Here is a 27,677-nt window from a genome sequence, read left to right on the forward strand (position 1 = left end):
TTTCCAGGGATATCCCTGATTTAGAGAAATCATCCCTGTTTCTGATTTGATCCCAGAATGACCCACTTTTCCTTAGGATGTCCCTACTTTCAATGGATAAATGTTGGAGGGTATGGAGTTATGACTCCTGAGCCATCTGAAGGCAATCCTGTACAGGAAAGATTTTTTTAAAAAATGTTTATTATATTTTTATACATGTTGGAAGCTGCCCAGAGTGGCTAGGGAACCCAGTAAGGTGTGTGGGGTACAAATAGTAACATTATTATTATGGAATGGGACTTCCCTATTTCATCGGAGAAATGTTGGGAGGGTATGAGAGGACTGAGATAGCTCCGCTGGTGGATCATTAATCTCAGGGTTGCGGGTTCAAGCCTTACACTGAGCAAAAAATACCTGCATTGCAGGGGGTTGGACTAGATGATCCTCAGGGTCTCTTCCAACTCTACAGTTCTACGATTCTATAACTGAAATCGAGATACAGGCCTAACTGGAATAGCATGCTAAGCACAAGAACTAACCTTGGCTGGAGCTTGTGGCTAGGGATGAGAGAGCTCAACCAAGGGGCCCTAAGTTGGCTTACTTAGCACAGTGTGTAGCAAAGATGACTGGGGAGCAGCAAGGCAGCTGCAAACTTTTCTCCTGGAGCCCACACTTTCATATGGCCTCACTAACCCAAGGCTTAAGAGCAGGGTTTCCAAAACTTGGGTCTCCAGCTGTTTTTGGACTACAATTCCCATCATCCCTGACCACTGGTCCAGCTAGCTAGGGATCATGGGAGTTGTAGGCCAAAAACATCTGGAGAACCGAGGTTGAGGAAGCCTGGACTAGATGACCCTCAGAATCCCTTCCAACTCTTCAATTCTATGAATCCATGTGGCTTTAAAGTTGCGCAGGCAGAAATTCAGCAGGTGAAGCTTTGCCAAGCAACAGGAGAACTTCACGGATGAATTTGCGCCTGTCGTGGAGCGCAGTTGAAGGTGCATCAGGGAGACCCGTTTAAGACGGGAGGAGCAGGCGGACTCCCGAATTGCGGAAGAAGTGCTCTGCAAAAACAAAAACGCAGCTTGTTCCAGAAAGGCTCTTCCAGCCGAAAAGCGAGCCGAAAATGCAAACCTAAAACGCCAAACACCAATTAGACCCGCCCACGTTCGAATTCCTTGGCAATAACAGGCGGCGGCGGGTGGAGGAGAGCACGCTCTGCAGAACCCTTCCGCTCTGGTTGCTGCGCCCGCCCGCTGCGTGGCAACGGGGCCGCTCTTCTGCCCCGCTTTGGCGCCTGCCCTCCGATTGGCCCTTTTGAAAGCAGCGACGCGGCCCCATTGGCGTGTTGGGAGTCGGCTCAGCGCGGTCGATTTGAATCCGTCTGCGCTCGGCCTCTCTTAAGCAGGCGCTGCTAAGCCGCCGCCTCCGCTTCCTCCGCCGGTTCTTCGGAAGGTGCGTCCTTGTTTTCGCAGGGAGGCGAGGGGAACGGCTGGAAGCAGTGGGGCTGGCCCGGGCGGAGAGGGTAAGGGGGCTGCAGGGGGGACGTGGGGGGCGGGAGAGAGAGAGACCCGTGGCTGGGATAGACTAGGGCAGGAGGCTGCCGGGAGGATATAGGGCAGGGGTAGGGGGAGCGCATTAAACCCCACTTTTTAAAACAAATGTGCAACTCTTGTGTTCCTGTGCATTCTCCCTCCACTGCTCTACACTTTTGCCGGGATGAGTGGGAGAACTTTAAAAAAAAAACAAAAAACACAGAAGAAATGCTGCGTTTTCCCCAAACTGCATCCCTTAACTCACTTCCTCTTTTTAAAAAAATTAAAAAGTTTTTATTCTGAAGGCTGCAAACTTACCAACCACTGGGGATTACTTTTGAGCAACCTCTGTAGGTAGGGCGGGGGGGGGAAGGCTAGCCAGAGTATTTCTGAACTCTTTCTTTGATCTGGGTATAGCGGGTTAAAAATCTAGTCTATCTGGTGGGTTGGAGGGGAGACAGCTAGAGGTTTGTTCTTATCTCTCCCCCATGTGCTTACCTAATCCCCAAGATCTCTTTCTCCTTGGCCTTTGTAAATCTGCACTTGACTCTCCTGGCCTTAGCATGTGGCCTCCTGTAGGGGCAAGCAGACATACAGTGAGTGAGTGCAGTAATTGGGAGCAGGATTGTGGCCTTTTCAGACTGCAGGTTCTGTTGGCTTGACTATTCTCAGGATCATAGGCACGGAAAGGAGTTTTCTGGAATGCATTTAAGCAGATGTCACTTTACAGCTTGTGCAATAACTTAATGGGTCTCTCCCACTTGGCGAACACCTAGCAAATAAATGCAATATTAAGAAGTGCAAACTACTGTCTATCATTCTTTCTATATGTACCTTGCCAACCTAAAACTATATAAACTCCCAATATGGACATGTAATGATTGCCCTGGTGAATAACTTTTGTCTGGGACTGGAAAGTGGAAGTGCACCCCCCCCAAAAAAAATCCTTTAGGACTTCACAGTGTCCTTTGATACCATTAATCATGGCATCCTTGACTGGCTTTTGTTTAGGGAGGTGGGGACACAATACTACAATGGTTCTTTTCTGAGATGGTCAGTATCTTTGGTAGCACTAGGTGATTTCTGTTCTGTCTTACTACCTTTGGCTTACGAGGATTCCATCTTATCCCCAATGTGTCACCCATAGGCAGATGACATGCAGCTCTATCTCTTTCCCACTCAAGAAAGGGGTCCTGGCTGACTCCAGCTGCAAAAGCCCAGGCTGCCGAATAGGCCACAGACCATTTTGGCTGTGAGTCCTGCTTTTCAGCCCTTTCTTCACTTGGCCTGAGAAGGCGGGGCCCTGGCTGACTCCAGCTACAAAAGCTGAGGCTGCTGATCAGATTCCTGGATCAGGGTGTTGCTTGGGTTCTTGTGGCTGTTCATTGATATTTGGTTGTGCTCTTTTAAAAGGTTTAATTTTTCTTTCTTGTTTGGGACTACTTTTGTAATTAGGTAAACCTTCTCATGTTATAAGCTGCTTTGAGCATGGTTTTAACTATGGAAAGGTGACATACAAATAAAATGATGATGATGATGTGCAGCCAGCCCTGGATGTGGTAGAACTCCACCTGAGGAACCAGATGTGCAGCTTGGGGGCTGCTCCTGGATTTGTCACTGTCAGACACAGGTAGCTGTAGTGGCCAGGAGTGTTTTCACAAGCTCCAGCTTGTATCTCATATGCAGCCCCTGTTTAGATCAATGATCAGACCTGGCCTTGGTTGTCTGGTGACCTGCAAATTAGACTGCTGCATTTTATGAGGAATTGCATCTGAAAACTGTCTGGAAGCTGCAGCTGATACAGAATGTTGCAGCCCAAATGTTGGTGGGAGCCAGAAGATCTACATAACTCAAGTTTTCCACTGGTTGGAGTAGCTACCCATTTGCTTCCAGACCCAGTTCAATGTGCTGGTCTTAATCTTTAAAACACTAAACACTTGGGACTTGGTTATCTTCTATCCTACCTGAGTACTCTTCTTGAGTGCCTACTTTTAAGATACGTTAGGCTGGCATGCACAAGAGACAGGGCTTTCTTAATGGTGGCACTAAAACACTAGAGCTTCCTTTCAATGACTTCTGCCTTGCCCATTTGATTCTGACACTTATGCAGGCCCTCTTTATGGCTGCTTAAACCTTTACTTGCCCTTTCTCTGCAAATTCTTAGCCTTTTCAACCCAGACTTGAACTGCTATAGGTCAAATTAACTGGAACGAAAGGAAAGGATGTTTTCTAGTTGACTTCTTTTGCAGGATGGCAGCAATACGGCAAAATACCTTTGCTTTAGCTTAATTACAGCTGGCTGAATTACTGCAGGAAGGAAAAGATCTACATGCCCCTGAAAACACAGCAAAGTGGCTTTGAACACCCTTCTCTTTGAAAAAATAAATAAATGTAGGGATGCACCTGTCACTACAACTGCTTGACTCTCCTTGTTCTGTTTCAGGCCTTTTCATATTGAGGAATAATGGACGACTACATGAAAATAGAAAAAATTGGTGAAGGTAGGTAACATTTGATCTATTACATAATCTTTCTTTGTCTTGCAAAGAAGGCATCTATATACTTGGAAGCAAGTCTCATTGAGTCAGAGTCGTTGATGGCACTTACATGGGTCATGAGAGTCCCCCACTCACTAATAAAATGTAGCACCCCAAAGAACTGCATGGTGTGCTAACCCACATACCTGCCTAGGGATAATCACTGAAAAGCTTGCATTGTGATTCCGAAACTGCTTCCCTCATATTGTATTTGCAATTGGCAACCATTCATTGCTACAAGTGAATTTATGAAATGGGAAATTTTGTGTGGAGAAGTAAACCCCTGGAAAATTATCAGCTCCACCTCACTGAGCACCCCGCCACTTTCCCTCGGTTGTTGCACATGCACTTGTAAACTGAATGCCCAAATAGGACATAGATTCTTGCTCAGGGCAATGTGCTTCCACCCTTGGGCTGAAAGGATTTGTATCATGTTAAGCCTATGCCCTGGTTGTCACAACATGGTGATCTCAGTGGGGCAGTGTGGGCTCCTGGAGAGGAGCTTTGCTCCTTTACTCCCATGGCATGCTGAGCTAAGCCAGGCCTCAGCTTAGGGCATCACCTAAATCTTATGCTTGACTTTTCCTTGGAAAACACAAGTCATAGCTAGTAATAAAACTTGGCTACAGTGTGGTTGTTGAAGAGAGAGCTCAACCACTAGCCCAGATTCAGAAGACCAGAATCAGCAAGGCACGCCTTTTGACTGGTGCGGGTCCAACTGCAATCACATGGAGACCTGGATGCCAGGTTGGCGGCTGGGGGAAGCAAAATGTCACTTGGAGAAGGATCTGAAATATTTTCCTTGAAGCTTGAGTTGATTTTATTCTGGATTGTTTTATTTGATGTTTTAATGTCTTGTAAACTGCTTTGGGATTTGTTCTTTAAAATCTAAAGTGGTATAAAAAGGAAATGAATAAAATAATAATTCATTCCTTTGTGGGGACCATAACCAAAGTTTAAGGTGCCATTTGGCAATTAGATTACATACCTGAGTAACACTGCAGAAGACACTGCTAGCTCAGTGGGAGTTCACACATTTGGGTTGGCTTAATGCAGGGGTCAGCAAGCTTTTTGGGGGGTGGGCCGGTTCACCGCACCACAGACCTCCTGGTGAGCCGTAGTGCATGTGCACGCATGCGCACACGGCGGAGGGGGTTTCTCTCTCCCCCAGCCCCTCCCGTCCTCCTGCGTACCTAGGGTGCTGCCAGGAGGCAGAGGCTGGTGGCGGCAGCGTCGGAGGAGGAACGAGCAGCCCAAAAGGGCTGCTTTCAGGCTGCTCGTTCCTCCACCGACAGCCTCTGCCGCTTGCAAGGGCAGACACAGGAGCCACGCTTGGCAGAGTGGTGGCAGCAAACAGCTTGCTCCGACGAGGGGCTGCTGGAAATGCGCTCAGCCCCCTTCCTCCTCTGGGCCATGCGCAGCAGCCACTCACCCATTGGCCAGGGCCTCAAACCTTAGCAGGTGATTGGCTGGTGATTTGCTACACTGGGAGGAGGGAGGAAGTTCCATCACGGTGGGGGGGGGGGAAATGTCGGTGGAACAAAATGGCGCCTGCTCCACGAAAAAAACCCCACAGGTTCCCTTCGCCTATCCATGGAACTGGCCATGGGCCGGTTCTGGGAGGCCCATGGACCTTAGGTTGCCAACTTCTGGTTTAATGTATTGTGCAAACCTGGTGTCTGTGTCCAGAGGATTAAACTGGAGCTTTCCCCCGTTAGGCACTTATGGTGTTGTGTATAAAGGCAAACACAAAGCTACAGGCCAAGTGGTGGCCATGAAGAAAATCCGGTTAGAGAACGACGAAGAAGGTGTTCCCAGCACTGCAATCAGAGAGATTTCCTTATTAAAAGAGCTACGTCATCCCAACATAGTCTGGTATGTCTACACCTGTATAATCTGGGTTTCAGCTATAAAATGGGGTTTTCGTCCCCGTCCCTTTTTTTGGCACCCAGTGAGTCTGCTGAATTACACCTAAAAATGTAAGGGCATCTTTCATGTGTGACGATGAGGGAATTGGAGTTGAAAGGGACCCTGAGGGGTCCGGTTGGTGATGAGTTAAGCAGCAGCTGATGGCATGATTGGGCCATAATGCTCACCTGGCCTCTTTTTGGCTGCGTTGCTGCATGTTAGAATGGGCCAGCCTGGTTATAAACACACCAGCAGGAGTGCTGGATATACAGCAGTGGCTCCACTGGAGGGAGGTCGGGTTGAGCAGAGGAGCTTGCTGTCCATTATTGGTCTTTAAGACACACAAGGGCTGGTCCTTTCCAGCTTTTTTCATGTCCCCGGCCCCTGCCCAACAGACAGACACAAAGCAAGCACTGCGTTTAAGGTTGTGTCCTGTGCAAAAGTGGCTGATGGTAAGCCCCACTGAACAAACCTGGAATTAAGTTCCCCAGCAGAAGTGCTTAGATGTGTCCTGCGCTTGTTCTGTTCTACATACATATGATTCGTGTTTCTTTAGGTAGGCTGGATACTTAGTTGCCCTCTATAGACACTAAATGTAATTAGAGTTTACAAACAACCTTATGCATGTGGAGAGGAAGAGCACCCCAGTTTGCATATATTCTGCAGTGTTTCTTGTAGCATTCAAGGTGGCATGTGTGGTACCAAAAGAAAACGCTTACTAAACAATCGAATGTGAAGCGTTTCCAAGTCCTTGTCTTTCAGGGGAGAGTTCAGCATATGCTTAAATGCCTTTAAGATCAGTGGGACTGAAAGATGCTTAACTGTGGCTGGACCATGCTCATTTTTTACATCCTTGGTTATTTCAGCATACTTTTAATAACAGACTCAGACTTTCTCAAGGAAGGCTCCATGCTGCTTCAGAGGGCCTAGTTATTTTGACTTAACTTGGTAGAGCTTCTCTGTTGAACCACCACCAGGAATTAAGGTAGTTTAATTATGAGAAGGTAACTTGAGTGGGTGTTACGCCTAAAGCCTAACCTGGAGATCTACCCAAAATTTTGGTTACCGTATTTTTCGCTCTATAAGACGCACCAGACCACAAGATGCACCTAGTTTTTGGAGGAGGAAAACAAGAAAAAAAAAATTCTGAATCTCAGAAGCCAGAACAACAAGAGGGATTGCTGCGCAGCGAAAGCAGCAATCCCTCTTGCTGTTCTGGCTTCTGGGATAGCTTTGCAGCCTGCATTCGCTCCATAAGACGCACACATATTTCCCCTTACTTTTTAGGAGGGAAAAAGTGAGTCTTATAGAGCAAAATATACGGTAAATTTAATGTGTATCTGGCTGGAATACGATTAAATTTGTTGCTTAGAAAATCATATACTTAGTTTAAATCCAAAGCTTTTCTGAATTCAACATTTCTAAGCAGTGAAGGAATTCTTCCAACTCTACAAATCTTTTGGGGAGGCGGAGCATGTTCATATGGATGTATATTTTGCTCTAGGAGGCTTAGTTTGGTCAGAATCAAGTATACACCTTCAAAGTTAATGCTAAATATGTTACTTCTGGTAAATGAGTCACCATAGCAGCTAGAGGGCTGTGAAAATTTGTGTCCCGGGCTTTTTAGACTCATCTACCCATGTAGACGCGGGTGGTGCTGTGGGTTAAACCACAGAGCCCAGGGCTTGCCGATCAGATGGTTGGCGGTTCGAATCCCCATGATGGGGTGAGCTCCCGTTGTTTGGTCCCTTCTCCTGCCAACCTAGCAGTTCGAAAGCACATCAAAGTGCAAGTAGATAATTAGGTACCGCTCCGGCAGGAAGGTAAACGGTGTTTCCGTGCGCTGCTCTGGTTCGCCAGAAGTGGCTTAGTCATGCTGGTCGCATGACCCGGAAGCTGTACGCTGGCTCCCTCGGCCAATAAAGCGAGATGAGCGCTGCAACCCCAGAGTCGGTCACGACTGGACCTAATGGTCAGGGGTCCCTTTACCTTTACCTTACTCGTGTCCTACCTGAAACCAAAGCAGAACGTTGGTTGCCAGATGTGAAATATATTGGCATTTTTCTCACCTCTACCACCCCATTACAGAAACAAGGACTGATAGTACTAAGCAGAACACTATACTGAGTTGAGTGCCTAAATGTTCACCTTTGAAACAACTATATGCACCCTGGTGAACATATGCTTAAATAACTAAGTGTATTAAGCTAGTTTCATTTAGGCCTCTCTGTTTCACATTAATTTATAATTCTCAGTCATCCGTCATCTTCATAAGATTTATAGCTGTAAGCTTAATGGATCAGGCAGCATGTGTAATTACCAGCTTTCACATAGGCATGTATATGCAGTGAACCTGCAGAAACCTTAGCTTGGCATGTTACGATGGCTGATTAGATAGAAGTATAATAAACTATGGGATGTTCGTCCAGTTAGATGAAGGGGCCTTAGTGCTGCATATAACAAACCCACATTGTATGCTTGGTGAAAAGGTTCAAGCTGTTTTGTCTTTCTTAATAAAAGGAAAATTCTTTTCAGTCTTCAGGATGTGCTTATGCAAGACTCAAGACTTTACCTGATATTTGAATTTCTTTCTATGGATCTCAAGAAATACTTGGACTCCATCCCCTCTGGGCAGTACCTAGATCGTATGCTTGTTAAGGTAAGGAAACGATACTGCAGATGGGTAGCTTTTGCCCTACCTGCCCATGGAACCCCGTCCACGTTGGTCTGTCTGCCAGAGACTCTTGAGGTGAATTGGAAAGAGTAGGCAAGTTGTGTTTGGCCAATGCTTCTCCATCATTACAGTCCTTGCCATCCAGGATCCTTTTGTAAGATCCCAGAGCGCCATGAGGATATCTAAGAACAAAGTTTGAAAATGACTGCTGTGAATTGTTCTGCAGCAAACAGCTACAACAGCCTGGAGTAAGAATTGGTGGCCCACGTGGCAGCCAACAGGCAATTCTGAAGCCTGTGTTGACCACAGGTATAGCAGGGCTTTTGTGTTCTCCAGTTCACATCTTGTGAATTAGCATCTTGTGCTAATTCAGTGTTCTAGAAGCAAAACAGGGCAGTACAGTGGTACCTTGGTTCTCGAATGGCTTGGCTTCTGAACAAATCGGCTCCTGAACGCCGCAAACCCAGAAGTAAATGTTTTGGTTTGCAAACATTTTTTGGAAGCCGAACGTCCAGCACGGCTTTCGACTGAGTGCAGGAAGCTCCTGCAGCCAATCCGAAGCTGCGCCTTGGTTTTCGAACGGTTTTGGGAGTCAAACAGACTCCCAGAATGGATTAAGTTTGAGAACCAAGATACCACTGGAATGGTCTTTCAGGTGGCTTACTGAATTTTGAAGCTGACCCTTTGTAAGAAGCAGCTTTTCTAGCCATTTTATCTATAAAATCACCCTAGTAAATGATGTGGAGGTGCCACTGCAACATCATATTGAAGTTAAGCGCGTGTGGATCTGCTTTTTTTCACCATTCAGTTGTCTTTTGTTTTAGTTAGTGCCATCAGTGTGCATGATGTTTCGGTTTCCCAGAATTGTAGAGTTGGAAGGGTCCCCGAGGGTCATCTAGTCCAACCCCCTGCAATCTCAACTAAAGCATCCACGACAGATGGCCACCCAGCCTCTGCTTAAAAACCTCCAAGGAGAAGGAGAGCCCACCTCCCCTCGTGGGAGTCTGTTCCACTGTCAAACAGCTCCTACTGTCAGGAAAGGTCTACCTGTTGTTTTGTTGGAGTCCTCCTTTCTTGTAACATCAGCAAAGATAGGTCCCGAGTCCCGGAAAGCTTGATAGTGGACAAGGGGAGCGAGGGATGCATTTCAGCAAATGAGGTGTATGTGATTGGACTCTCGTAGCCTGGATTGCAGACCGCCAGGAACCTAGTGTAAGCGGCTCCATTCTTCTAAAGCAGCCTTTCTCAACCTCGGGTCCCCAGATGTTGTTGAACTACAACTCCCATCACCCCTAGCTAGCAAGGCCAGAGCTCAGGGATGATGGGAGTTGTAGTCCAACAACATCTGGGGACCCACAGGGTGGGAACCGCTGTAAGGGATGGAAGGCTTTGTAATACCTATTTTTACCACACCCTTCTCCTTTGGGCAGACAAGAGGTGAAGTGCATGCCCTTCTGAACACGCCGTCTTCCAACGCCAACTCTGTTTTAATATTCTTTCAGAGTTACTTGTACCAAATCTTGCAAGGTATTGTGTTCTGTCACTCGAGGAGAATTCTGCACAGAGACCTGAAGCCTCAGAACTTGTTGATCGATGACAACGGAGTAATTAAACTGGCCGACTTTGGCCTGGCTCGAGCTTTCGGCATCCCCGTGCGGGTCTACACCCATGAGGTAAGGGACTGTGGATCTCTCTGCGCTAAATCCTACACTAAAAGGTATAAGCTGTGGATTGAAAGAACCAATGATGTGGGGTTTAGGCAATAAAAGCATTTGTTATAAGACAGCTAATTAAAAGCAGTAAGAAAACAACAACAGGAAAGATGGGGTGGGATGTCAAGAAGAAGAAGAAGAAATAACTGTGTATGATGATAAACGCCTTGAAATACCTTTAGATAATTTAAAAAATATATGGAAAAAATAATTCCTACACTGAGGCTAGCAAGTTTTTTCCCCATTTAATGTTGCTTATTAAGGAGGTTGCTTCATGCTATTAAGAAGAGCCATGTTGAATCAGACCCAGGTCTGTCTAGGGCTGGGTGACGTCTGGTGTTCGATTATCACAATATATCACCGACTAAACATATCTCGATATATCATGATATGTATCTGCAGTGGCAGAGGGCCTCCCGGGAATCCCTGCGGTGGCGGATGACCTCGCCAGGCCTCCGTGTGGCAGCAGAGGGCTCTCTGGGTATCCTCACAGCAGAGGAGGGCCTCACCACACCTTCCCGCAGTCGTGGGGGGGCCTTGCTTCACCTCCCCATTGCAGTTGGGGGCTTTTAAGATGTAAGGAAGTAGTGGACTTAATAAAAAAAACAGGGAGCTCATGGAGGAGCCTTGAGGTGGATGCTGCTGCTCTGTGTGACCTCCTTTTACATGATAGCTATGCAGATGAAATGAGGTTGAGCGTGGAAGAAAGGACTGAGACAATCGGGGCAAGAATTCACCTCGAACAATTAATACGTCAACTTCTTTGAGTATATTCTCTTACAAAATAGGAACTAGAAAACTCTGCAGCTTTTTTTCTTTTACTTTAAAAAACAACTTCAGAAACTGGCGTGCTGATTCCAGAAATGTCGTATGCTGGACAGTGTGGTTGAGTGCAGTAATTCATGCATAATTGTTCCAAAGCACGTTAAATCCTCCCCCCCCCCCCCCAGCTGGTGGGGTTTTTTTAATTTTAAAAAGCCTTCTAATGCCCACTATTCTTGTGCTAGGTAGTAACTCTGTGGTACAGAGCTCCAGAAGTGCTGCTAGGTTCCGCACGTTACTCCACACCTGTCGATATATGGAGCATAGCGACGATATTTGCTGAAATGGCAACCAAGCAAGCACTCTTCCGTGGAGATTCAGAAATTGATCAGTTGTTCAGGATCTTCAGGTATCTAACTTAAAATGAGAAAAGTTTGCGGTCTTGTTTTCCTTCTGCGGAAATGTTGTAGCCCATCGATCTGATATTGTGTGAATTTAATTTTTTAAAAAAATTATTATGGTACAATGAATTGAGGCCTATGGTTTTCCGGTGTCATAACGGCAAATTGCTAAACAAATTGTTCTAATTTGAAACAAAGTACAGTCCTCGCTATATTTGCTTTGAAGCATGTCCCACTTCAAGGAGACTGGCTTACGATGGGTAAGTATACTCGGGAGTGCAACCTTGATAGCCTGATCCTATGAACAATGTGTATAGGATATCATAAATAGACTGGGAGGTGTTCGGATGTTGTTGTCAGGTGAGGGCATTGCAGCAGTGTCTTGTCAACTATTTCTCTGGCAATTGCTGTTATTTTCTCTTGCATAGCCTTCTTTGTGGTTCAAAAACACAGTGCAGATATCTCTCTTTTGGCAGTACAGTCTTATTGAGGCGCATATATTTAAAAGCCGAGAGTTCCAACACAAAGCTGCATAACGTGTCTCAGTTATGTTGGATTCTGAAGCATCACTGCAGGGATCTTTCAGTAGGTAACACTCAAAGAAGTGTTTGGCTGAATCCATTCGAGCAGATTTGCCAAGGCTGCTTATTCAACGCCCTTTTGACTGTTTTTCTTGTAGAGCTTTGGGGACGCCCAACAATGACGTGTGGCCGGAAGTAGAATCCTTGCAGGATTACAAGAACACTTTCCCCAAGTGGAAACCGAGCAGTCTGGCCTCTCTGGTGAAAAACCTGAATGAGGATGGATTAGACCTGCTTTTGGTAAGTGGCTGTTTCACTCTCATAAAACTTTATCATTTTTTTAAAAAAAAATCATTCTGATGCAACATAGTGTTGTACCTTACTGAAATAATTTTGTTTCCTCTGTGCATAAGCCTGCATAGAGTTCAGTGTACAGTGGTACCTCAGGTTACAGACGCTTCAGGTTACAGACTCAGCTAACCCAGAAATAGTGCTTCAGGTTAAGAACTTTGCTTCAGGATGAGAGCAGAAATCGTGCTCCGGCGGCGCGGCCGCAGCAGGAGGCCCCATTAGCTAAAGTGCTGCTTCCGGTTAAGTACAGACCTCTAGAACGAATTAAGTACTTAACCCAAGGTACCACTGTATCCAGATGTATGCAGATAAGCTGTTTAATGTTCTTGGGGTTTTGTACATCTATAAAAATGCAAGACAGAGGGGCCTGCTGCCTTGGAACAAAGGCCGACACAGTCCAGTGTTGTACTTGCCACTGGTGCCCACCTGCACACCTTTGGAAGCAGGGCGCAAAGCCAAAAGCCCTCCACAGCTGTTGCTTCTCCAGCTGCTATTTTTATAGGTGTGCTGCCTCTGAACATGGAGGTTCTACTCGACCGCCATGGCTGACCGCTACTGATGATAAACAAGCTCATAGAGATATCTAATCTGCCCCCCGAAAGCCATCTGAAACCGTGACCATGGCTGCAATCGTACAGGATGAGAATGCCGTAAATATAATTGTGTGGAGAAGCACTTGGGGGTCTTTTTTGTTCATCTGTCCTGAAACAACTGCCACATTAGTGTCATAGGGTGAGCCAGAATTCTAGCACAGTGACGGAGGAGTCTTTCGCTCTGTTGTCTACATATCCATACTGGGTTTTATAAAAGTCCCCTCTCCACCCCATCCTCACTCCTGGTTTGTACCAGTTACCAGATTGTCACAGGATGATTCCAACTTCGCTGGAGAACCTGCGGAGGTTTACTGGGCAAAGTTAACGGGCTGTGGTGGGTTACATTACACGTTGCATCACTCCGTCGCTTTCATAAGGCGTGGATGCCCAATTCACACCATCTCTCCTTCAGAAAAGAAGGAGGGGAGAAGCGTTGGGTGGGTTGGACATGAGCACATTTGAGTGTCTATGTCATAGGTTAGGTCACCTGTGTAGCAGATAGAAGGGGCATGTGAAGAGTGTGCCATAGAATAATAATATATGAACTGGGCCTAAGTGTTGGGAAGGAAGTGATGGTAGGGCTAGGGGCAGGTGAGAAGACATCTTTTCCCACCCGAAAGGTTTTGGCCTAGTGTCTAATACTTCTAAAAGAAGAGAAACAAGAGGTGGGAGAGCTGCGTGACTTCATGCAGCTCTCCCACAGCTTGCGGAGAGCCGCGCGAAGCCCGAAGCCTGGGGGGCGCTGAGCTCAGTGCGCCCCATGCTTCGGGGTGCAGGCAGCTCTCCCACGGCTTGCGGATAGCTTCCTGAAGCCTGCATTTGCCCCATAGGACGCACACACATTTCCCCTTCATTTTTGGAGGGGAAAACGTGCGTCCTATAGGGTGAAAAATACTGTAAGTACTTAACCCGAGGTACCACTGTACTGTAACATTTTGGTCTGAGATTCATCATGGAAAGTCTGGTTCTGAGGACTCGGATCTCTCTAGGCTCCCTTGCATAGCAAGAGGCCAGTGTGTAACCTGCCTTTGTTTCCACTTGCAGAAAATGTTGACCTATGATCCAGCAAAAAGGATTTCTGGCCGCGTGGCTCTGAATCATCCTTACTTTGATGACTTGGACAAATCCAAACTACCAGCCAATCGGATCAAGAAATGCTAACTGTCCCTGAAACAACCTGAATGTGGTTGAAGCAGAAATACTGAAACTCGTGGTATTTCCCCCCCACTGTTGAAGTTTATTGATATCCCTGTTTTTATATGTGTCTGTCTTGTCCTATTCTAAAACTGTAGCCCTGTCTATAGAGTGCTTTGGTTTGAATCTTCCTTTAATTGTAAATATTAACCTATTCACTTTCAATAAAGCTGTACACTGCTCAGTGAAGCCCACCATTCTATATAAATAATAATAATAATTAATAGGTAAAAAGGTAAAGGTACCCCTGCCCGTACGGGCCAGTCTTGACAGACTCTGGGGTTGTGCGCCCATCTCACTTAAGAGGCCAGGGGCCAGCGCTGTCCGGAGACACTTTCCAGGTCACGTGGCCAGCGTGACATCGCTGCTCTGGCGAGCCAGAGCCGCACACGGAAACGCCGTTTACCTTCCCGCTGGTAAGCGGTCCCTATTTATCTACTTGCACCCGGAGGTGCTTTCGAACTGCTAGGTTGGCAGGCGCTGGGACCGAGCAGTGGGAGCGCACCCCGCCGCAGGGATTCGAACCGCCGACCTTTCGATCGGCAAGTCCTAGGCGCTGAGGCTTTAACCCACAGCGCCACCTGCGTCCCTCTATAATAATTAATAATAAACTTTAAATCTGGCGTGGGAGCAGAGGGGGTCCCAGTTCTTCAGCATCAACCTCCCAACATAACTAAAGGCAGTTGCCCCAAAAAAGAAATTACGTATCTGAGTTTCGATATGGATTTTGTGAAAGGGATTGCGGCTATTTTAACAGATTCACCTCTCTCTCTCCCCCTCTCTTTCCACCCCCACCCCCACCCCCAGCACTACTCCCCACGCCGAAGGCTTCCTCAATACTCTGAAGATCTGGGGAAGGGGCAATAAGGCTGCTGTCACACTGATGGGAGCCTTCACTAGATGGGCCTGGTACCATTGGATACAATCTGATAGATTAAAGAAACTGATAACCTCCCCCCCCCCCGCCCCGCATCCTTGGAGAGAACTTAAATGGTTGCAGCCCCTAACCCACCTAGCTGTGAAATCCAACAATTTGCTTACATGGGTTGGAAGTAGGCGTTGTGTAATGTGGGGGGGGGGATGCGCAATCGCCCTGTGGATGTAGCCTGCCCCTCATTGATAGGTGTAGCGAATGCGGTATGCGCAGAGCACATAGATGCAGCCCATCACATGTCCTCTCTGTCATAATGGCGAGCATTTTGCTAGTAATTAGTGCTATTTTTCTATAGAAAGAGGTGCAGGAACTCGCCACAAATTCCTCCCTTGTAATGGCAATGACGCACACCTGGGAGGTGCCGGAACTGAGTTCCAGCTGGGGGGAAAAAGACCTGCTAGTAGTGTATGCTTTTCATCTCTTGTGTGTGATGAAGTTATCTGGAGCTATAATTAGGGCTCAAGTGCTGCTGTTACAGATGTAGGATTGCAGCCAAACTACTTACCCAGGATCATGAATTGTAAGGGACTTCTTGGTAGACCTGGTTTGGTTTAGCCATTGGTCAGTTCAACTTGAGCATGGCAGGGGTTTCTTCTCTTCCCAGTCTCTTCTCTGATTCTTCCCCCCCCCCCGGCAACTTCCCATTTATTATGTGGGTTAGTTAATTTCTCACATGATCTACAGAGGAACTCCCAATTTCTTTTTTTTTAAAACGGTGAACCAACGTCTCTTCCTGCCGCCAGGAGGCAACCAGGGATGCTGGTTACAGGTATGGCTGTTCCTATTTAGATTCTTGCAGAACGAAGAATGCCAAAACTGAAGGCTTATGGGTCTTGGCAGATGGCCTTCGTGTGTGAGTGGTGTTTGGGCTATTCAAGCGCTGGGACTTGGGGAACTGAGATCACTGTTGGTACATTTGATGCTCCAGTCTCTTGATTAGGCATAGGCAAACTCGTTCCTCCAGATGTTTTTGGGCCTACAACTCCCATCATCCCTAACCACTGGTCCTGTTAGCTAGGCATGGTGGGAGTTGTAGTCCCAAAAACATCTGGAGGAACGAGTTTGCCTATGCCTGCTCTTAATCACTGGAGGAGTAGCGTTCTACATTGCTGCTAGGCAAAGCAGCATCTGTTGAACATCAGCCTGCCACGTTGCTCTCAACTACAGAAGAGAGAAAGTGGTAACCTTACATGTAACTGGTACATTTAAACAGTTATAAATAGAGAATTATATGTTGCAGGTCAACAAATGAGTTAGAATTGTAAAGCATAACTATTATTTTTGGTTGGGTGTCATATTGTCCTTGACCACAAGATGCCACTGCAGTATCTAAACATTGATTCTGGCAGGGGGTGGGGGAATATCTGTACAAGGGCGATCAGTTTTTCCATACAAAACGGGTAGTTTAATAGCATGTATGCCTAAATGGCAAACATGAGCTGGCTTTGTCTCAGATTAGGTGTTGTTTTAATGTCTGAATTTCTGGAACTTGTAATTTGGTAAGGCTGCTGGCTCAGTTTATACGTCTACTTGGAATTGTACCAGGAGAGTTTGGTGCCTAAGGCAGAGTAGACCCAACCTGGTGAATTGTGTAGGGAGCTCACCCCCAAGGAACTGGAAGTAGCAGTTTGCTGTGTGCTCTTGGCTAGCAAGAAGACATAAACTTTTGTTTAGAGTTGCTGCCTCAGTCCTGGTTAAAACTATGCTTGCTGAAGTAACTTTTGGTTGGGAACTAAGTGTTTTTGTGCTACTAATTTCACGCATGACTATGTGGCAGTAACAAACCCTGGTAACATTTATGTTTAAGAAGGGTGGGTCACCTCCAACAGGTCTATTTAGGCCTAGCAAAGGTCCTGATTTGACCTGTTTCCCACAAGCCAAGCCCCTTTGCTGTCTTCAGGTGCAGGTAAATGCTTGGTTGCCATGAATTTGAAGTCGGTTTACATTGGAAACCACTTTCAGTGGGACGTCAAAATGACAACTCGTGGCTCTGAGTAGAATCATATTGCAAAGGCAATGTGTCTCAGCAACCATCAGGTGATCGGCGCTGGTACATTGCCTTTAAAAGTCACTTCGCAAGCGTGTTTTAATGAGACAACTTGTTCCTTATCTTGTGTGACCCTGAGGGTCAGAGAAAAAGAGTTTGATTCTTTCTTTCTTTTTTAAAAACCAAATCCATAAAACATGGTGTGGTAATTAAAATATATCTGTTTAATTGTAAGGGGGCGGCGGTCTATATTGCTGCAGCAGTCCTGGCAGGGCCTGGCCAAAACGGTGCACTTTCTCCTTCCTTGACATTTGAGTAAGGACAGAGGCACCAGTTTGCCCCCAAGATGGGGCAGTACGTGTCTCGCATGTGTGTCATCACACACACAATGTCACACATGTCTCCCCATACCATGCAGGCCAGTGCAGCCTTCCCTGATGGGTCCCCTCAACATTGGTGGGGCTGGGCCACCTTCAAACAAATATTGAGGGGTCCTAAGACACCTCTGCCCCCTAGAGTTGGTGCACCTGGTTCAGGATAGGATAGTGACCAGCTTTGTGATGTGAACAGAGGTGACCATTTTAAGGCCTGTAAATGTTGGAGCAGTCAGTCTTATTTAAGCTCAGAAGGGATCTGTAGCTGGTCGTGACCAAACACTTTTTAAACTGCCTGACATTTTCTTCCTGATAGTGCGCATATATATATATATATATATATATATATATGCATGCATGCATTGAATTTCTCCCAGATCAGCACATCTGAGACAATAAGCTTTTTTTCCCCAGCTTGGAGGGGCCTACTTAGGCAGAGGAACAAGAGTAATAAGTGTCGCTCTGTATAATCCTCATTAGCTGTTGCAGCTTAGAGAAGGAAATCCTCAGAGGGAATTCAGGATTTCACTTTAAAAAAGAAAGAGGGGAAAGATTTGCTTATGCAATAAAATCCGGCTTGTGCATAATAATGACATACACAGGGTTGTGGTTTTTCTTCTTTTAAAAAGGAGGAGAGGAGCTGCAAGAGTTAATCCTCACAAAACAATGCTGAACCTAATAAAACAAAAAGCCTAACCCAAACCATTGGTTGGTGTGCGTTTTTTACTTTTGACATGGTTATAAGGTGCAAAGGAGGTCAAGGACACCAATATCTATGCAGCAGGCATAAAACTCGGCAGATGCTGCTCGTCTCACTGCAGGTTTACAGGTGCGCAATCTAGGTCAGTTGCTCTGTTTGCTTTTTTGTGTACGTACACACACACACACACACACACACACACACTCCTGGCTGGATTAGGACATGGCTACTAGTGCTTTGGTACCGATATGCCACTTCTACTGTGCATGCAAATGCTTTAACTCTTCTTATAGCTTAAAACCTTACAGCTATTCATTTCAGTATCTCAAGTGTGTCTTACATTGCTCAGTTTTATAGAGTGTGTTAGTAAAGCTTGGTGTCGCAGAGAATGCAGCAAGTACTCAATGTTTACTTGTGGCAAATAATATGTACCGGTATGTGTGGCAATGTTTTACAAAGCATGTCTACCGATTAGAAAAAGTGATAAAATCACCCAGTCAGTAAAATGTTGACAGAGAACACGCTAGGTGCCCACCCACTGCCACAATGTTTTTAGCTGCGGCTATATACCATACTGCAAGCAATGATCTGACAGGTGTAAAAAGTACAGTCATACCTCGGGTTACAGCCGCTTTGGGTTGCAGACCGCCAAAACCCGGAAGTACTGGAATGGGTTACTTCCGGGTTTCGGTGGTCATGCATGCGCAGAAATGCTAAATCACGCTTTGCGCAGAAGCGCCGAATAGCAACCTGCGTGTGCGCAGATGCGGGTTGCGAATGCTGCGGAATGCGAATGTGCATCCCACATGGATCAAGCGTCCACTGTACTCTTTAGTATCTGAATCTGGATAAATATGGTTCTGAACAAGCAGCTTATCGTATTGCTTGAACAGCTCCAATGGAAAGGCTGGACGGTGTATGGTGACATAGCTCTCTAGAGAGAGAGAGCAGCTTTGAAGACCTTGGGGGCAAGTGACTGAATCCAAGCCAAGGTAAAAGCAGGAAGAGCCATAAGCAGGAGCTGTAGGTCAGTTCCCAAAATGCAGTATATGTACTGTCTATGCAATGAATATGCCAAATGTCACTAGAGTTGGGGCTGCCCCAAGACAAAGGACAAAATTCATCTTCCCGTTCTTCCATGTACTGAATCCAACCAGGCTGGTGGCTGACATTCAGCACATATGAGAGCAGTAGTTTAGGGGAAGGCAAAGCAAGCCTCCCAACACCTTTTTGCTATTCCCACCCACCCACCTAAATCTTTACTGCTGCTTCATTCTGGTGTAGTCACATGGTGACAACAGCACAACCACACTTTTGCCAAAAGCAAAGTAAAAAATTAGCTAACTGGTTTTCTTTTTTGTGTGGGGGTGGGGGTGATATATAAGATAGAAGATATACTTGTTTTGTTTTTAGTAGCTATGATGCTATTGCATCCAGAATAAAAGCCTTTATGCACTCACTGCAATTTGCTTCCTTCACCTTGTTTCCTATCTGCTTTGGTGAAATTCATTCCTTTTTCTTTTGTGCTTCATATTGGACCATTTAACTGGAGCATCATTGACAAGTTTGCCAAGGAATTTGATACTGGTTAAAGCCTCACCTCCTAGGACTTGCCGATCGAAAGGTCGGCGGTTCGAATCTCTGCGGCGGGGTGCGCTCCCGCTGCTCGGTCCCAGCGCCTGCCAACCTAGCAGTTCGAAAGCACCTCCGGGTGCAAGTAGATAAATAGGGACCGCTTACCAGCGGGAAGGTAAACGGCGTTTCCGTGTGCGGCTCTGGCTCGCCAGAGCAGTGATGTCACGCTGGCCACGTGACCCGGAAGTGTCTCCGGACAGCGCTGGCCCCTGGCCTCTTAAGTGAGATGGGCGCACAACCCCAGAGTCTGTCAAGTCTGGCCCGTACGGGCAGGGGTACCTTTACCTTTACCTTTACCTCACTGTTCAGAAAACAAAATAAATTATTCTCGTTTCTCAAGGTCCTTAGCAGATCAGTGCTTTAATAATCAAAGACAGCCAAGCAGCCTTAGCAACCATCAGGGTGCCCTAGTGCTGGGTGGTGGCAAGAGTGGCTAAGAACTTGCAGAAACCCATCAACACTAGGTGGACACCAAGCAGAAGCACATCATGATAAAACACCTAACTCAGGCGGCATTTGTATGTTCATTCACTTGTTAAAGTGATTGAGAGCTTGGCAGCACTTCCGAAGAGGAGTGGGAGCTTGCTTGTCCTCCATGGTGAAGGAAATTGCAAACACTTCTGTTGCTGAGACGCTTGAAAAGAAACCCATTCAATTAGTATTGGTCAAGTTTCTATGTGTTCATAAAATAATGGCTGTTAGAAAGAAGCGAGCGAATTCACCTTTTTCTCCCTAAAAAGGCATTTTTAAACACATCTTTTGGCGACTTCCTTTATGGCTTGAGATGTAAGGAAGATTAACTTTGGCAATTTAGAAGCCTAGCTGTAAAAATAGAAAAATTGCTGCTATATGGCTGCTATTTTTTAATGGGAGTTCCTGCATGATGTTTGAAGAATGTCAGTAAAAAAACAAACAAACACTTTAGAGACGAATACATAGTACGCTATAAAACTACAACAAACCTGTCTGCTACTAGGAGTGAAATCTGTCCGCTTATCCAAAATGGAGGATGTTTCTTGTTGCTTTTTGTTCCACTTTGTATCTGCCCATGCATGTGTACACACACAGTCTATAAAAACCACACGCAGCTGTTTTAAAATCCGAGGGAGCATGGAAAGCCATGGGTTTGCATTTTTATACCAAGAAAAGCTGCCTGTTCCTTTTCTCCATCAGTATGCATAATCTTGCAATGTTCTGCATCATGCTGCGGTGCAATTCTGCCGCATCACAGTCAAGCAGAGTTTGTGTGTGTGTGTATGTGTGTGTCAAGTGTGTTAACGTGGACAAAATTTTGTACTGCTTTTCTGCATTTTTTGCACAGACCAAATACACCCAAGAGAAAGAGGATTGCTCCTACCACTCCCCGCTTGTTTCCATGCACGTGGTCAAATGTGAAACCAGTAGATAGCACCTCATCTCACCTAAAAGTAGATTTAAAGCAGGCTAGTGTGGTCTTGCTCCTCTGCCTGCTCACCAAATGTAGAATATGTAGGGAATAGGAGGGATCCTACCATTGCCATGTAAGTGTGAAATTGTTAGGTCCTGGAATGATGACAGTGAAGAGGTGGGCATAACCATTCTAGCAAAGTACAGGGGTAAAAAACAACAACCCCACACTGTTGTGAAAGCCAGGCTGGGAGACTGTAGAACTCTACAGTCAGAGCAAAACATCAGGCTGAGTCTGTCTTCTCTCAATAAAGCTTCAAGGACTCAGAGGTTCCCTGAACACAAAGGGACTGGTGTTGGTGGGGAGAAAAATTATATAGGGAACAGCAATGGAACAGTTAATTTCACCAGTTCTGAATGAAAAGGACTATGTGCAATCTCTAGCTTGTCGGTGTTCTTCTTCCCTGACTTGTTAAGAATAAACCTGCCCTGAAATATTCAACATGCAATACTTTCTGGCTACATATTTTGGAGAAAAGCATCTTAAAGGTAAAAGATTCATTGTAACGATTTGAAACTAGAGCAAATAATCAGGAAACATTTATAGCTAAACATTTTTTTTTATTGAGGTTGGTTTTTTTGTTTGTTTTTTGCAAAATAAAACAAAAAGAACCCCCCACCAAGATTAAAGGCCAAAGGCAGAATTAAACCAAATGAACCAGCCACTTGGTTACAGTAGCTGATAACTAATACAGCTGGTTATTATTGCATATACCCCTGGTTCATTTATGCATGTCCATGTCAGTTTGGCAAGATTACAATCATAGAGAAGCTTTGGTTTTGTAAAACTTTAGTAATAGTAATACTTATCAAAACATATAACCTGCTAATATAATTCCGGCTCAATCTACACGGAATGGCACAGACCCATTTGTCTAAACCATGATCTGCCCCCAACCCATGCATATAACAAGTATCAACTGGTGCACAGGTAAAGAGAGCTAAGCTCTCTCACTTTGTGCCTCCTGTGTACTTTGTCCCTTCTCTCTCGCCATAGGACCTCCCCCCCATCACTACCTAATATTGGATACAACTGGTTGCAGTTAGGGTACTCCTTTTGCTTTACAAAGGAGGCCCTCACGGACCCAAATTTAAAATAACAGGTCTGCTCCTTTCACCAGTGGCATAGCGTGGGTTGTCAGCACCCAGGGCAAGGCAAGTAATTTGCGCCCCCTAACCCGCGGATTTGCGCCCCCTAACCCTAACCCCCAGATGTTGCGCCCGGTGCGGCCGGGCCCCCTGCACCCCCCACGCTACGCCACTGCCTTTCACATGAAATTCGAGCCTCAGCAATGGTGGTTTTGCTAATGATGAACACACTACTGCTGACCATAAGTTTATACCATCCAGCTTGCAGTCATTTTTCGCTTCATAGCCCTTTATCAGAGTGCAATGGTAATTCCTTTTGGGTAAATGGAGCTGGTCTTTTAATTTCTACACAGAGACCTATTTCTTACTGTCCTCGCCAGAGGTTCTACCTACATCTATCACCCAGAACCTGGACTATTTTGGAAGGTTGGGTGGGCTTTGCCACTTTTCCTGTCCTTCGCAACCTGGTTTGGACTCAAGGTTGGGTTAGTAGGAACAGAAAATGGGATAGCTCTTCCAAAGGGGTACCTGCAGGAGAGAACAAAGGAAACCGGCAAAATGTAGTTGATAAGCTTGACTGGAGAACTATACATATAGAGGAATAGGCGACGCTTTGTTTTTCCTCTAAAGCTTCTGCCACTGCTCCCACCCCACCCCTGGGCTAAGCACAATGCTCATAGCTCTAACCACATCTACCTTCTGTGGCAAAGTTCAGGGCATGCTAAGATGCCACCTCCATCCACTCTGCCTGCTCATAGTGTTCACTCGCCTCCAGTCTGCAATACTCGCCTCCTAAATATTTATTTCTCTCCCTAATTCTCCATATTAATTGGTGGCCAATGTGGGGGTTAGGAAACCCCTAGCATGCTGCTCTTCCACATGGTTGGAAACAGCTGGGGCACCAAAGTAACGTCTAGGCTAGGTCTCAAACACTTCACACACAAAATGAAATGCCACCACATAATATGTAGTAGTGCATTTACTATTGAACATTAGCATCACTGCCAGTGGGGCTATTGCCAAAGATAAGGGAAGGAAAGTGATGGGACAGGCTTCAAACCAAAACTGGTGTGAGTAGAAAACAATTTTAGGAGTCCATCTTTAGGTGCATAAACCAAGGCAGGTGGGGGAGGAATCAGTGGCTGGCTGTGAATGTTCCCCTGCTTGAAAGGCAGTCTTTAAAAGCTCTCTTATGCTATCCTTCCCCCAAGTAGCTCAGAGGACAGAGATCATAGAATCATAGGATTGTTTAGTTGAAAGGGACCCTGAGGATCGTGTAGTCCAAAACCCTGCAATGCAGGAAAATACAGCTGTCCTGTACAGGGATCAAGCCTGCAACCTTGGCGTTATCAGCACCACGCTCTAACCAACTGAGCTATCCAGTTGCTATGCATCCAGATGGAGCGCATGTTGCATTTTATCGCTACAGCAACTCTGTAAGGTAGGTTAGGCTGAGAGAGAGAGAGAGAGAGAGAGAGAGAGAGAGAGATGGCTGCAAGGTCATAGAAGTAAGCTTCACAGCTGAACAGGGATTTGACCTCAAGCCTCCTAAGTCCAGCACATCACCCATTATACTACACTGGCTCTTTTGGAAATGAATTATCTAGTTTACTGCTAAAATATTAAGCCTTGATGCAGAAAAGCCTCAAAGTGTTGTAAGCTTGGTGTGGGGCTGTGCATGCATTATTAAAACAAAAAACTTTTTTGTTGTTTCTCTTTTCCCTCTCTCTCTTTTTACTTCATTAGTTCTAGATACAATTTTATTGTATTGTGAAAACTTTTAATAAAAAATTCTGGGAAAAAGGGAGCTTTTCCTGGGATATCTTTTGCAGCATATTTAAAAAGGCAAGACATCCTTGTACACCTTACTGACATGACAGCAGCCATGGGTAATGGGCTTCTCCATATAAGCCTGACTGGTGGTGTCTGCAGAAACCCTTCTTTTGTTACAGGTGGCACAGTTGTGGTGTATCCACCACAGACCTCTGGGGTGCGAACTCTACACCTGGATGCACCAGCTCAAAGCGCATTGATGCCTGATGATGCACATGGAACATCTTACAGAGGCAAGCAGTTTGCCCACGCTGCCATCATGTCTGTTTCGGTGCTCGGAGATTATTTGGGCCAGAATACCATTGATAGGCAGGGACGCGGGTGGCGCTGTGGGTAAAACCTCAGCGCCTAGGACTTGCCGATCGCATGGTCGGCGGTTTGAATCCCCGCGGCAGGGTGCGCTCCCGCTGCTCGGTCCCAGCGCCTGCCAACCTAGCAGTTCGAAAGCACCCCCGGGTGCAAGTAGATAAATAGGGACCGCTTTATAGCGGGAAGGTAAACGGCGTTTCCGTGTGCTGCTCTGGTGCCGGTTCGCCGGAGCAGCTTCGTCACGCTGGCCACGTGACCCGGAAGTGTCTGCGGACAGCACTGGCTCCTGGCCTATAGAGTGAGATGAGCGCACAACCCTAGAGTCTGTCAAGACTGGCCCAAACGGGCAGGGGTACCTTTACCTTTACCTTACCATTGATAGTGAATAGGTGGGTGGGTCACTCCTATATGAATATAACGGAAGGGATCAACTTATCTCCACAGCCCTTACTTAACATGTGGATATTCAACAAGCAAGCAAACAGTTTTAAATATACAGATATTTCTTTAAAAGGCGTAGACAACTATAAAGAAACAAACCAAGTAATTAACTAAAAGTCTTACTGCCTTTAGGTTTAGGTCCCTAGGAAATCTGCAGTGGATAAAGACATAAGCATAATGAGGTCTTCTAATTATTTTAAAATGGTCCTTTTGAAAATAAAGACATTGAAAGCCATGGAACACATAAAAGAGGAAGTATTAAATTTCACACGGCTGTTCTATTCTGCCCTTACATGGCAAATACTGGAAATACATCGGGTGCAGCTGAAAAGGTAAATTACACTTCATATTCTTCAGCTGGAAAAAAAAGATATTAATTCTGTATAACTTTGTTGTCACTGGATCATGTTACATCCCATTACTTCAGAAAGAATAAGGATCTAATTGTTGTGAATACATAGTGTTTGGAAAGAATTGGGTAAGCCAGTTGCCTAGCAAGAGTTGGTTTGTTGCTAGGATGTCAATTTAAGCCAAGGAGGTTTGTCAGAGATGTTCATCATATTTCATTGTACTTGCAAGAGGGGAAACAAAAGAAACATAGTCTAAATCAAAGAGTTCCACAATAACTGTGGTCTGTGAAAGAACAATGCTGAAATAAAGACCTTCACATACATACACAACTGTATAAAAATACTGTCCACTTTGGAGATTGAAATATTAATTGCTGGGATTTGTTGTCGGTTTGTATAAAAAAAGAAAGAAAAAGAAAATCAATACTGATTTTATACAGTATTTTAGCTTATAAACAAACAAACAAAAATACAAACGTTTGACATTTTAAGGAGCAGTTTCACACCCACTTCAGGTGAGCTTGTGCTTGTTGACCTTAGAGATGATAAATGCACACAGGTGGAATAAAAACAAGTGCCCCAAACATCTTCTGCACAATCCACCAGAAACTTCTGTGGAAGCACCATTGAAATGAACTCCCATTTACTTCAATGGCATCTGGCATCTGACTGAGGTGCTCTCCTTCATGATAAGCCTTCCTCTAAAGAAATGTTCTCCAAGCCACTCTATTGATAGGTTTGCCTCTCCTTTTCTCAGACAACAACTGTGGAAGAATTCCAGAAGCACCACTTTCGTTTTGAATGATGTTTATTCAGTGCAATGTCTTCCTTCTCTCTTTCCTTTTTAACACGCTGGAAATGATCTTCTTCCTTAAGGTACCACACAGGAGGCCAGCGGTGCCTCTCGAAATATTCCTGATTATCTGTATTAAAACAACAACAACAAAGAAGTCCCCAAATAACTAATGAATTATGTAACTAGGACAACATTTTAATTCTGCTAATAGTTAGAAATTAGTTCTTATGGCATCAAGACAGTTAAGAAAAGTACGGTAGTTACTTAGAGCTATGTTGGATACAACCCAGTATATCTAGGACTGTTACTTCTACATACCAGAATCTGAAATCTTGTGCAAAAATCCAGGAAAATCTCAGGCTTAATTTTTCAAATAAATATGTCATGTTTCTAGTTCTCATGGTATATGACTGGTAATATGTGTAATTCCAAATCTGTGATGGAGAACTAAGCTCTCCTCTCTCTAGTTTTGCATTTTCAGATAATAGGGAAACTGAAAAAAATAGGTATTTGCAAACTGTATTTACAAAACAACATAAAATGCTAGAATACTGTAATGGTTCTAGGGGTTGCTCGTGTGTAAACAGGTGCCTATCTCCCCGGCTGGGTGCAAACACCTGGCTGGGTTGCCAAAGTGAACCTTTTCTGTCCGGACAGCCACTCACCCGTGGCTGACTCAATCGCTGGCAGAATCCGTGAGTGGGCGTTTCTTAAACTTCTTCCAGCAAAGAAGTTCTTTGACGCCTAGTCTCCGCCTACTCTCTCTGCGCAGAAGCCTTCTGCGCAGGGAGGGCGTGGGCAACGGAGGACCCCTACTCTCCCCGCTGGTCCCAGGCAAGGAGTCATGAGACCGCCTCACCACTTCCCCCAGCTGCCCCCCTTCTCCCCTGGTGCTACGCTGATTCTCTTCCCCAGAAGATGGACTGCTCCTCCTGATCCGTGGACGCTCTCTGGAATCCCTCTGGCTTTCGCTCTCCCCTTCCAGTACTGATGGCAGTTCCCTGACAAATACAATAGCTTAAAAATAGAAATTCGAACTCTGCAATGATAAGAGATGCTGCAGAAAAAAATGAAGTACACATACAACAGCAATACATAATAGCTCTGTTCTGATGTCAGACAAATTGTGAGACAAGTCTGATTTGTTAAAAAAGAAAATGGTGAATTTTAGCAGCGCAGCAAAGAATAAAAAGCCTCTTAGGAGGTGATACATGGGCTAAGAAACCCATGATACAAGTGACATGTGTGAAGAATCTAATGTAAACCTGTGATCCATAACCCCAGATATTAGCAATAAATATAAGAGATTATTGAGCCTATGCATGCATATACTGCTTTGATGTTATATCCAGTAAGTGGAAGTGAGATGGTTCCAGAGGCAGCCACCTCTCAGGGAATGATGGCCAGGTATAATTCTGCAGCCACACTGAATAAGCTTCTAGGCAGGTTGCCTGATGTTTAAACAGTACTATCAATATACATAATGAAAAGTATTAATGATCAAATAAAAAAGAGGAAGTTCAAAACAAATCCAGTGCATATCAATATTTCCCCCCCTAGCTAATGGAGCAAAACCAACTCCTTTCAAATCCATAGGCTAGGCTAAGTAGAAAGCA

The 27,677-nt window shown here is 45.4% G+C and overlaps 2 protein-coding genes and 1 long non-coding RNA gene across 10 annotated transcripts in view; 1 reads left to right on the plus strand and 2 right to left on the minus strand.

Moving 5' to 3' along the window:
- The first annotated feature begins 1,301 nt into the window (after positions 1-1,301).
- CDK1 (cyclin dependent kinase 1) lies at positions 1,302-14,351 on the plus strand. Of its 2 annotated transcripts, none has more exons than XM_079977198.1 (8): positions 1,302-1,434; positions 3,958-4,015; positions 5,770-5,926; positions 8,495-8,618; positions 10,136-10,306; positions 11,353-11,516; positions 12,188-12,329; positions 14,018-14,351. In XM_079977198.1, exons 2-8 carry the CDS (start codon positions 3,979-3,981, stop codon positions 14,132-14,134), a joined length of 912 nt encoding a protein of 303 aa, XP_079833324.1. In that variant the 5' UTR covers positions 1,302-1,434; positions 3,958-3,978; the 3' UTR covers positions 14,135-14,351. The 2 variants fall into 2 exon arrangements, with proteins under 2 accessions (XP_079833324.1, XP_079833323.1); XM_079977197.1 differs by having other exon boundaries at positions 1,348-1,504.
- A 7,432-nt stretch (positions 14,352-21,783) lies between these two features.
- On the minus strand, positions 21,784-24,466 carry LOC307215949. Its single transcript, XR_013838779.1, has 2 exons — positions 22,509-24,466; positions 21,784-22,354 (listed from the first exon to the last, which is right to left on the minus strand). It is a non-coding gene; the product is annotated as an uncharacterized lncRNA (long non-coding RNA).
- Positions 24,467-25,681: 1,215 nt separating this feature from the next.
- RHOBTB1 (Rho related BTB domain containing 1) overlaps positions 25,682-27,677 on the minus strand; it is a 65,503-nt gene continuing 63,507 nt past the window's right edge. For all 7 annotated transcript variants that reach the window (XM_079975651.1, XM_079975649.1, XM_079975652.1 and 4 more), the window contains one exon: positions 25,682-26,188. In XM_079975651.1, the coding sequence (XP_079831777.1) occupies positions 26,019-26,188 (170 nt within the window). In that variant the 3' untranslated portion in view covers positions 25,682-26,018. The remainder of the gene's footprint in view (positions 26,189-27,677) is intronic.

The sequence above is a fragment of the Podarcis cretensis genome (genome assembly GCF_951804945.1).
Source record: "Podarcis cretensis genome assembly, chromosome: 5".
Classification (NCBI taxonomy): Eukaryota; Metazoa; Chordata; class Lepidosauria; order Squamata; family Lacertidae; genus Podarcis; species Podarcis cretensis.

What these genes read in the sequence shown, in the direction of transcription:
- CDK1 (XM_079977198.1), top strand. Translation starts at nt 3,979, where the DNA reads ATGGACGACTACATGAAAATAGAAAAAATTGGTGAAG. An exon ending in AATAGAAAAAATTGGTGAAG is followed by an intron (nt 4,016 to 5,769) that starts GTAGGTAACATT and finishes TTCCCCCGTTAG; the next exon opens with GCACTTATGGTGTTGTGTAT. An exon ending in TAGATCGTATGCTTGTTAAG is followed by an intron (nt 8,619 to 10,135) that starts GTAAGGAAACGA and finishes ATATTCTTTCAG; the next exon opens with AGTTACTTGTACCAAATCTT.